The following is an 11,456-nucleotide window of genomic DNA, read 5'->3' as shown; positions in this document are numbered from 1 at the left end:
TAGAAATAGCTCAAGGAAGAGAAATAGTGAGAGGTCAGGGGTTAAAGAAGAGAGCGACTGTTCATCTGAACCCTGTGGCCCAGGCCCAGGGTTGTTTCTTCCAGGGCAGCAGCTGACAATATTTTCATTTCTAAAGAAAATTAAAATTAGTACTTAGAAATGATGTATTCTGCGTGCTTGTTTCAAAGGAAAGAAATCACAATTATCTTAATTCTGCTGAAGTTTACTTTGTACTTCTTCTGGGCTCTAAGTGTTGTTTTTTTAAGACATGTACTAGATTATGAATTGGCCTTTATGAAGTAGAGGTCTCCCCGAAACCCCTGGATCTTGATAACCTCAAGAGAGGTATTGCACAAGCTCTAAATATTCTCGTTTGAAGCCAAGGGTTGTTGGTTGGCTGTGTTGCTTTTGCAGCTGTAGTTTAAATTAGAAACATCCTACCTTCTCAACAAAAAGTTTACAGAGATCCAGATTTTTAAAAAAGCTTTTTAAAGCATAAAACTTCCCAAAGGGATGTATTACCTTCAGCTTGCTTTATTCAGAATAAATGCAGTGCAACAAAATTGAGATTAAAGAGACTTATACCTTTGAGAGTGTTTCCATAATGAGAAGCAATCAATCACACGGTTGTTACATTACAATAGAGTATACCATGAATTTAAATTTTATGTTGTTGCTTTAAGTAAATTTCTATTTCATTCTCCCCTTGATGCCATTGCAATAACCTGATTATTATTTAACAAGAAAGGAGTAAAGGGGAGTCTAGCAGTTTAACACTCCAGGTCTCTTTCCCCCTGATCCATGGGGAAGGGACTGGACAAAGGCAGTATAGATGCTCACCCAATCAAGTCTGAGTGATGTGGTAGGTGCCTGCCTGTCTGTCACACCTGGGAGCCAGTCATGGCCAGGATAGGCGTGGCCAATGCAAGGGTGGAAACTTGAATATTTAAATTTCTGAACAAAGAAAGTTCTCTTTCGTGGTGCTCAGCCCTCCTGCATGTCTTTGAGGTTATTTTGGTTTTGTTTTGTTTTAATTTATTTTAAATATTAGATATTTAAAATTTTTAATGATGTAAATCCTGGTCAAGTCTAGTGGTAAAACAACGTACAGATTATAGGCAATACATCTCTGTTTTGATATGGTAAAAATGAACCCAAGCCTCCCAAGCATGAACTTGGAGGTTTAGTCCCACCACTGATCCTAGACACACAAACAGGGCCCATGAACACATCAGGATAACCTTTCACTGAGCTTCCACAGTGCTGAAGAGCCTTATAGCACACCAGATTTGGGGTTCCATTAAAAGACTGCAAGGAAATGGTTATACTAGATGCTGTCCCAAAGAACTCAACTTTAACGTTTCATGTCCAACTTTTAGTGTCCGGACCATTTGCATGGGGAAATTCCTGGGTGCTACATGCTGCTTTGGGAGTGTTCTGGCCTTACCTAATCCTCACTTTTCTTTTCTTTCTTTTTTTTTTTTTTCCTCACCCGAGGACATTCTTCCATTTTTTTGTTCAGGTAGAGTGGGAGGGAGAGAGAGGAACAGAGAGAGAGAGAGAAACATCGATGTGAAAGGAACACATCGAGTGGCTGCCACCCACACAACCAACCAGGGCCGGGGACAAACTGCAACCGAGGTACGTGCCCTTAGCGGGAACCGAACCCGGGTCTCTCCAGACCGCAGGCCGACGCTCCAACCGCTGAGCCAAACTGGCCAGGGCCTTTCTTTTTTTTTTTTCTTTATTGATTTTAGAGAGAAGGGAGAGGGAGATAGAAACATCCATGAGAGAGAACATTGATTGGCCGCCTCCTGCATGCCCCTCTCTGGGGATTTGGCCCACAACCTGGGCATGTGCCCTGACCTGGAATCAAACCAGCAACCTCTTGGTACATGGGTCAATGCTCAACCACTGAGCCACACTGGCAGGGCTAATTCTCACTTTTCTCTCTAGGTTTTAACTTTCATTCAGTACTCTTTTCTTCCCATCTTTGACATTTATCCTGTGGACTCTTTCTGAAGCATTTTCTCTTTTCTCTGTCATAACTCCTAAAGATAGCACTTATTTATACAGCTCATAATAGAAACAGAAAAAGAAGTGACTAGCACAAAGCCCTGGTTTTGAAAAGCAAAAATAAAAAGGCATGAAAACAAGTACCAGTATTTCCTGATACTCAGAAAAAAGACCCAGAGCAAAGAAACTTGGAGACACTTTTTGCAATACTGAGTTTAGGATGTAGAGTAACGGAGTTTGAAAGTGCAGAATGTAGAGTCAGACAGACATGGGCTGTAGTCTCAGCTGTGGCCCATTTTATCAATGTGACCTTGAGTCAGTTACATTTACTTTATGAATCTTCATTTTCTTATCTGTAAAGTCAGAGTAATAATATCACCTGCTACTAGGTTTGTTATCAATATCAAACAGGAGAACACAGGTGAAGCTGTTAGCACAGGGCATGGCACATACTAAAGGCTCAACAAAAGTAGAATTTGTTGTTATTGTTATAAACATTAGTAAAAAAAATTATACAGATGCTATGACTTGGTTTTTCCTTGGAGAGATCCAGTATGGGACTAAAGTTCCTCTAAAATGATAGGATTGAACTAAAAAACAACCACTTGAGAGTCCTTTCCAGCTCACTGATTACCTCTAGAATGGGACTGATAAATTGATTTACAGCCTAAAAAGTTTCTCATCTAGGATTCTGATCAAGGAATAGAAGAGAGTCCCAAATTCCAGAATGTCAGAAGGATGACAAAGTAGGTGAGAAAATAGGAATGGAATTTTCCATCCTGAAAGTTTCTATCCTGAAGAGATAAAATATTAAGCACCAAGAGCCTGCTAGACAAGGAGTGCAGCAGCGTACATAATATCGCTAATACATGTTTGGGCAAACATAAAGCAAGAAACATACACTAGTTGATTAATATGGATCAATTAATTTTTTTATTCAATGGATGAATGACAGTTATAAATGAGCCCAAGGCTTAATTAAAATATTTATTTTCAATATCTTTAATACCCTGTTTCATTCAATGAAATGAATAAGTGAATGTGGCTAAAAATGCCTTAGGCATAATTAGAATAGGAGAACTCTTATCTTGTGCAGTTCTAGGTAGTTGGAAGCAAAATAGTACAAATTGAGTCATTCTGTGGTGTAAGACCATGCGGAATATGGAGGATCACTACTTACTTTTTGTCATCTTTCAAATTTAAGGATGAAGGGAAATGTTTACCTTTCTAATTAATTATGTAGGAAAAGGAAAAACTTTAAAAATTGACCATGTCTAGAAATACTGACTGCTCCGATGTGAAATACACCTACGTGTTCATGATGGAGAAATTACAAAATCGGGTCTTAGACTGTCCCAACCATGAACTCTGAATTGTCTTGGCAATGGGTAGACAGAGGATGATACTAGGTTACAGGAAAAATGACTAATAGGAACACATAACATCGTTGGAACGAGAATGCTTCTGGCTTCCTCTATTGATCATCTAAAATCTTGTCTTTCTACAGGGTCTGGGGACCAGGAGTAACTTATGATTCTGTAAATGTCGGTGGCCCACTTTTCTCTACGGCACTTCACAGATCAGAAGGTCAGGAGGAAACCTCACAAGTTCCTCATCCCCCGTCACACCCAATTTATTATATATTTTTGTGTACTCTTACATGTGTAAGTCTTGTTTCTCAAATAATATCCCGAACAATGTTAAACGTTTTTCTTGTCTCCTTTTCAGATTTCAAGTCAGAGATTTTGTGGTTCATCATATAAAAATGCTGCTGATTGTGTTCCTCATAATCATTTGCTCCCATGTTTCTGTGAACCAAGATTCTGGTAAGGAAAGAATTCTTTAATTTTCATTTTGGAAAACAGATAATATATGATTTGACTGACTTAAAGTTGAGCTTTGTTTCACTTCATTTTGATAGTGGTAGGGGTGGGATGGTAGCTCAGTTTCTTTTGAAGATCATTCGTCTCTGGGATTTATTTCTTGTTAACAATAGAAAAATAGGAGAGCTATTATTTTGTGCTGTTTCAACCCCCTTCAGGTCTGAGATGAAGCATAAAGATTGCATAAAGATCTGTCTCTCAATATTAGGTTCAGGCCTGGAAATTTTGGAATGTCTCTTCCTAATCCAGTTGTGCCAAAACATTATCTTGGTTAAGCATCCGGCTGTTGCTCTAATTCAAACGATTTCTCTATTATGGTAAAGTGCTTTTACTCAGAAGAGAAAGTACTACAGCTCTCTGTCGGTCAGTGATTTACGTCCAGTGGACTTGAACTCAAAATACTGGCCTGCCCTTCTCCGACTCAAATAGTTCTTTCTTTTTATAGAAAGACAATAGTTTTCCCACGATTTAGACATAATGATGGGACTTTTCAGAACCTGAATCAAGCTCACATGCCAGTTGTCTACATTTCCTTTCTCTGCCCATGAATAAAAAGGTCTTTTGGTGCCAAGTCAAGCCCTCCTGGGCAGGGCTTGCCTGAGTCCTTGTCGGGGCTCCTTACTTCTCTTGGAGGAAGATATTAATTCACCCTCTCTTATTTCCTCCCCTAAAATGCTACTGGCTACATGGTCATCAAAGGGGGCTCAAACTGCTTGAAATTAGGTTATTTAGAAGACAAGAAAGAATGGTTTTATCCACTGTGCCTCAATCAGACTGCTAAAAAGAGAATGAATTAGATACAGGAACAAAGCTGATTTCCTAGCAGCTGTAGATAGGAACAGATTGATGTTATTTTAACTTGATTAGAATTTATCTAGTAATCATTTCAGATCACCAGAATCTCAGAGTGAGGAGGGACCTTAGATATTTTCTCATTGAATCTACTCAAAGGTGAAGAGACTAAGGCCCAAGTATATTGAATGGCTTGACAGAGCTGGTAGAGTTGGCTGATAACAAAGTCAGGACTTCTGTTACTTGGTCAACTGCATCATATCTTCTTAAATATACACCATCCAGACACACACAGACATTTCCCTTTCTTCCCCGGATAAGAAATAGATCATATACTAAAGTAGTGAGAGCTCTGAATTCAAACCAACAGATCACCAATAAATAACGTTGTGTGTTTCATGTGATTCTCTATCACCTAAAAATATAATTCTATATACCCATCATTGAATATGGCATTGGATGAAGCCTTCAAAGTTCAGGAAAGCATTGTGTTCCTATATAAAAATTATATTTTTAATAGAAACTAAGACCATAATCGTTTTCCTAGGTTAAGTTTTCTCTCACGTTTTATACATGTGACAATAAAGTTACAGGCTGTAATGCTCAGAAAGAGCATTATCAAAAAATATGGTAAATCACTTTAAGATAGATGAAGACAATGCCATGTTTTTATAATTTTTAGGTACTTTTTAAACTTCATCAACCTGACACTGGCATAGGAAACTAATACATGTGTAAGTTTATCAGATTACTTTGTGGCAGTGCTTAAATTGGAATCACAATAAAAGATTATCTTTCAGTCCTGGCCAGTTTGGCTCAGCAGTTCGAGCATCGGCCTGCAGATCAATGAGTAGCGGGTTCGATTCCGGTCAAGGGCACGTACTTCAGTTGCTATTTGTCTCTGGCCCTGGTTGGGGTCATGTGGGAGGCAGCCATTTGATGTGTCCCTTTCACATCACTGTTTCTCCCTCCCACTCTATCTGAACAAAATAATGGAAAAAAATGTCCTCGGGTGAGGGTAAAAAAATAAAGATTATCTTTCAGATTTCTTCAGTCAAACAAATCTGAAGCAGTTCAGTTCTCAATTAAAATTTTTATCCTCTTGATATAGCTAGAGATCAAATTCTGAAGGCAAAAATAAAAAGGATACAAGGCGCCCTGGCCAGTTTGGCTCAGCGGTTAGAGCGTCGGCCTGCGGTCCGGAGAGACCCAGGTTCGGTTCCCGCTAAGGGCACGTACTTCGGTTGCAGTTTGTCCCCGGCCCTGGTTGGTCGTGCGGGTGGCAGCCACTCGATGTGTCCCTTCACGTCGATGTTTCTCACTCTCTCTCCCTTCCTCTCTCTCCCTCCCATTCTATCTGTACAAAAAAATGGGAAAATATCCTCGGGTGAGGATAAAAAAAAAAAAAAAGGATACAAGGGGAAATTATCTACTACAAGTATAAAAACCCAGGAGTTTCTACTTAAATTTATCTATTTCTAATGAACTAACTCCTTGCAAAAGTGATACTTAATTTTGTAATCAGTTTAAAGGAGAGGACATATAAAAGAATTAGCCTGAAAAACAAATTTGTTTTTCTTGAGAGGATGTGTAATTTTAGGCTATTCTTTTCAGGTCAGTGGGAAGGTATTAAAAATACAGATGAAAGAGGAAAGTATGTTTCCCCCCATTCGGTTGGCATTAAACACGTAGTACGTTTTAAAAGTCTGTGCTTTGTTGATTTGTTTGTGTATGGGTTTCCAGGCCCTCAGTATGCAGATGTCGTGTTTCTGGTGGACAGCTCTGATCATCTGGGGGTGAAGTCCTTCCCTCTTGTGAAAACGTTCATCAACAAGATGATCAACAGTCTCCCCATAGAGGCCAGCAAATACCGCGTGGCGCTGGCCCAGTACAGCGACGAGCTCCACAATGAATTCCAGCTGAACACCTTCAAGGGCAGGAACCCCATGTTGAACCACCTCAAGAAGAACTTCTCGTTCATGGGCGGTTCCCTGCGGCTCGGAAACGCTCTCCAGGAGGCTCATAAGACCTACTTCTCTGCACCTGCGAACGGGAGAGACAAGAAACTGTTTCCCCCGATTTTGGTGGTCCTGGCTTCAGGGGAGTCCGAGGACGACGTGGAAAAGGCTTCCGAGGCTCTGCGCAAAGACGGGGTGAGAATCATCTCCGTGGGGCTGCAGAAAGCTTCGGAGGAGAACCTGAAGGCCATGGCCACGGCTCAGTTTCACTTCAACCTTCGGACGGTCCGAGACCTCAGCGCGTTCTCCCAGAACATGACGCAGATCCTCAAGGATGCGGCTCAGTACAAGGAAGGAGCAGTCAATGATACTCTTCTCGAAGGTGGGCTTAGGGTGCATGGAGAGAAATGGTGATAAAATAGTTTGGAAAGACCAACAGGGAGAGAGGATTGAGGCTCTATGAATGTCCCTTTCCCCAGAACCTGGGCTGTATTTTCAGCTGTTAAATATCTGTGTGTTTGAAGGGCCCATTGATTGTGACCGTTTTAAATCCAGTGAACCCCACAAGCCGTGGTGTTCCTTGTCACCCCTTCACCATGTTGCACAAAATTTACAGGCTCCTTAGAACTAAGGGAAGCCTTCTCCCTGCCACCAGCTTACCTCTGGGCTATCTCCCTCAGCTTGTTGCTATATAGTTTTATGATTTAAAAGGTAAATGTTTTTTCCTAGAGAAATCATTGGCCACAGAATGTTAGAGCTGGAAACAGTTTTACAGAGTCCCAACCCTCTATTCTTCAGGGGGAACAGCAGGCCTCCTTAGAGGTGGTGAGGGAACCCGGGCCAGGGCAGACTGCAGTTTCCAGTCAGAGTGAGGCCAGGTCTCTCAATTTCCAGGCCCATGTGGTTTTAGCCCCAAACTTTTTTTTCTTTATTGATTTTAGAGAGAGAGAGGAAGAGAGAGGGAAAGAGAGATAGAAACATCGATGAGAGAGACATCTATTGGCTGCCTCCTGCATGCCCCTCACTGGGGATCGGACCTACAACCTGGGCATGTGCCCTGACAGGAAATTGAACTGGTGACCTCTTGGTGCACGGGTCAATGCTCAAGCACTGAGCCACACTGCTGCTTTGTTCTATAGTAGCTGCCCTGTGTTCTGCTCCATCTCCAAGCTCCTGTCCTAGGGACCTCGTACTATTCTATTAACAACAGCCAAGAGTTTGTGAACATCATTCATGTGAGGGGCAGGGGAGAGCCAGTATAAAACAATTTGCTCAAAGTGTACAAGCAACATAGGAAACTCCCAATATTTCTGCTTAAATCAGTTTGAATGACATGACATAAAATTACCTATTGTTAATAGAGAATGCATTTCTTAAGGTAATCTATGAAAATATGAATACTATTACTGGTATCTTTCCCAAATAAAATAATGGGCAAAGTACAATTGGTGTCTCAGTACTATCCCTTAGGAATATTTGGACTATGCTGATTTCAACAGCGATGATGCTTAATGATTTTAATATGATGGTAGTAACTGCTGTTCACTGAATGACTGTTATGTACCAGGCCCCATGCTAAACACCTTATCTCATTTAATTCTCATAGCAGGTCTGTGAGGTCAATATTTCTATTGTTCCCAATTTATAGAGGAGGACATTGAGCTGGGAGTTTAGCTAAGATCCACTATTTGAACCCAGGACCCTCTGATACCATCTTTGTAATAATTTTGTATACCTCCTTATTTCTTTAAGTGCATAACCAAGCTCTGGTAGGCGATCTCCATGCCTTCTAATGCTGGGCAGAGATGCTGAACCTCCAGCTAAAACTGTTCTTCCGTCCTTGCCCACACAGTTTGCCAAGGCCCTTCCGTGGCCGACGTTGTGTTCCTGTTGGATGTGTCCGTCAATGACAGCCAGGAGAACATGGACTATCTTAAAGAATTCCTAGAAGAAAGTGTATCTGCTCTTGACATAAAGGAAAACTGCATGAGGGTTGGCCTTGTGGCCTATAGCAATGACACACAGGTGATAAACTCACTGAGCAGGGGCATCAATAAGTCGGAGGTTCTCCAGTATATACAGAACCTCTCTCCCCAGGCTGGGAAGGCCTACACCGGAGCTGCCATCAGAAAGATCGGGGAGGAGGTCTTCAGTGTACAGAACGGCAGTCGGAAGAATCAGGGAGTGCCCCAGATTGCCGTGCTGGTGACCCACCAACCATCGGAAGACAACGTGACCAAGGCAGCCCTGAACCTCCGGCGCCAGGGAGTGGCCATCTTCACCATGGGCATAGACAGTGCTAGCGACACCCAGCTGGAAAAGATCGCATCGCACCCCGCCGAGCAGTATGTCTCCAAGCTGAAGACCTTCTCAGACCTGGCTGCCCACAACCAGACGTTTCTGAAGAAGCTGCGGAACCAAATAACGCACACAGTCTCTGTCTTTTCAGAACGGACCGAAACCCTCAAATCCGGTAAAGTGTTTTGCTGAGAGAGGTTTTATTCAATCCTTTCTCTTTTTTCCTTGTCTTTTAGGTATTCTATCAACAAGAGCAGTTGGTGGGGTGTGAGGCAGGGAGTGAGAATAAGGTTCTAATTTCCTTCTTGACCTTGACCACCTGAAATGTAACGGGGGTGGGGAGGGGGAGATAAAAGCTCCAGGGACGCTGGAATGGGTCAAAAGGACTTTCCTTTTTACCCCCTGTTTTGTGCAGCCTCAGTTAGGTTCGCTGTTACTTACAAACACCCCAGAACACCACTCTGCTATTTTTCTCCCTTCACTTTTTTACCCTTTCCTTTGCCTCACATGTTCCCCTGCTCTTTCCTCGTTTTTTTTCTTTTCCTTTTAGTGACTTTTCTCTCCTTTCTCCTCTACCCGCATCCTCAACTTCCAACATAGAGAATGAACATGATTTGGATTGAGGACTTTGTCATTAATTTGTTGTCAAGTATAGTCTAGTATCTGAGTTTAGAGAGACAGAGGATGTCTGTTATATATTTTATGTATACACATGTATGCTCTATAAATATTTTGTGTGTGTATATACACATGTAAGTACATATGGATACATTCTTCAACAAATATTTATAGCATGTTTACAATAAAAGTGCCATTGTCGGCCTGGCTGGTTTGGCTCAGCGGTTAGAGTGTTGGCCTGCAGACTGAGTGTTGCAGGTTTGATTCCCAGTTAGGGACACTTACCTGGGCTGTGGGTTTGATCCCCAGCCCCGGTCGGGGTCATACGGGAGCAACCAATCGATGTGTCTCTCTCACATGGATGTTTCTCTCGCTCCCTCCCTTCCATTCTAAAAAATCAATGGAAAAATATTCTTGGGTGAGGACTTTGTTAAAAGTGCCATTGTCCTACACAATTAAGATCAGTGGCAACATCCCCAGTTTTGTTAACTGCCTGGGAGTGAAAGAGGAGTAAATAATTTGTTCAAGGTTTCAAGACAGAGAGCTCATATTGTCCACAATGTTCAGTTAAACACTGTCTCCATTTCACAACACACCACTTGACTTTTGCAAAAGTTATTCGCTGATGAGAGAAGTGACTTGTGAAAAGCATCTCCAAGTTTCCTTTCTAATCTTTTTCTATATCCTGCTTTACCTTGACTCCTGGCAGAGAATTATTGACATAGTCTTAAACTGTCAAAAGAAGCTCATGTGGTCCCTCTGGTGCTCAGAGTCCCCTAGGTTAAGCTAGCAGAGCATGTCTCATGTCTTTTATGCCTAGAGCTGTTTCCCATTTTCCCATCTGAAGATGCTCATATTTGTTCTTACTGTCTGCTCCCAATTCTTCCACATGCCCAATGCCACGCTCAGCTTCTTGGTTCCCTTTCAGGCTGTGTGGACACTGAAGAAGCAGACATCTACCTGCTCATTGATGGCTCCGGGAGCATCCAGGACACAGACTTCCAAGAAATGAAGACCTTCCTGTCAGAGGTCGTAAAGATGTTCAACATCGCTCCCCAGAAGGTGCGGGTGGGGGCCGTTCAGTACGCTGACAGCTGGGACTTGGAATTTGAGATCAATAAATACTCTAACAAGCACGATCTGGGGAAGGCTATTGAGAACATGAGGCAGATGGGTGGGAATACAAAAACAGGTGCTGCCCTGAATTTCACACTGGGACTGCTGCAAAAAGCAAAGCAGCAGCGAGGAAACCGAGTGCCGTGTCATCTGGTCGTCCTGACAGACGGCATGTCCCAGGATAGCGTCTCGGAGCCTGCTAGAAGACTGAGAGAGGAGCTCATCCGTGTTTATGCCATCGGGGTCAAGGAGGCCAACCAAACACAGCTGCAAGAAATTACAGGCGAGGCAAAGAGAGTGTACTACGTGCACAACTTTGACGCTTTGAAAGACATAAGAAACCAAGTTGTCCAAGAAATCTGTACTGAAGAAGGTAGGAGAATGGCAGCTTTACCTTTGGACTTCAGCTCACAGGTGGCCTTCCTGCAATATTTGATGTTGCAGTTTTGCAGAAACAACATGAATTTCTGGGTTGAGATGTGTTGACGTGTGTAGCTGTGTTTGTTTCCAGAACAAAACCAGGGTCCCATTATACTGTTGTTCTAATTCATATCTGAGGCATAAAGATATTTGGTGGTGTTCTCCCTTATAAGTATTAATTAGCTTCTTCCCACAAATCCCTGCTATCATAGATAGATAAGTGCTTAGATACCGGGTGTATAAGTGATCAAGTGATTTCTTATTTTAAGGAATACTTCAGGTTTATTTAGATGGCCTTTTAACAAAACCTTTATGAAATCTTTTAGAGCTATATCAGTAGTTTTCAACCAGGGGG

General features: G+C 42.1%; 1 protein-coding gene across 1 annotated transcript in view; it reads left to right on the top strand.

The window, feature by feature from the left end:
- Positions 1–3,750: 3,750 nt before the first annotated feature.
- COL6A6 (collagen type VI alpha 6 chain) overlaps positions 3,751–11,456 on the top strand; it is a 103,025-nt gene continuing 95,319 nt past the window's right edge. The window contains exons 1-4 of the mRNA XM_036267470.1: positions 3,751–3,842; positions 6,435–7,031; positions 8,502–9,122; positions 10,494–11,054. Of these exons, the coding sequence (XP_036123363.1) occupies positions 3,782–3,842; positions 6,435–7,031; positions 8,502–9,122; positions 10,494–11,054 (1,840 nt within the window). The 5' untranslated portion in view covers positions 3,751–3,781. The remainder of the gene's footprint in view (positions 3,843–6,434; positions 7,032–8,501; positions 9,123–10,493; positions 11,055–11,456) is intronic.

This window comes from Molossus molossus, unplaced genomic scaffold (genome assembly GCF_014108415.1).
Source record: "Molossus molossus isolate mMolMol1 unplaced genomic scaffold, mMolMol1.p scaffold_m16_p_18, whole genome shotgun sequence".
Classification (NCBI taxonomy): domain Eukaryota; kingdom Metazoa; phylum Chordata; class Mammalia; order Chiroptera; family Molossidae; genus Molossus; species Molossus molossus.
The sequence above is the reverse complement of the archived record's forward strand: the minus strand, read 5'-3'. Positions and strand labels throughout refer to the sequence as shown.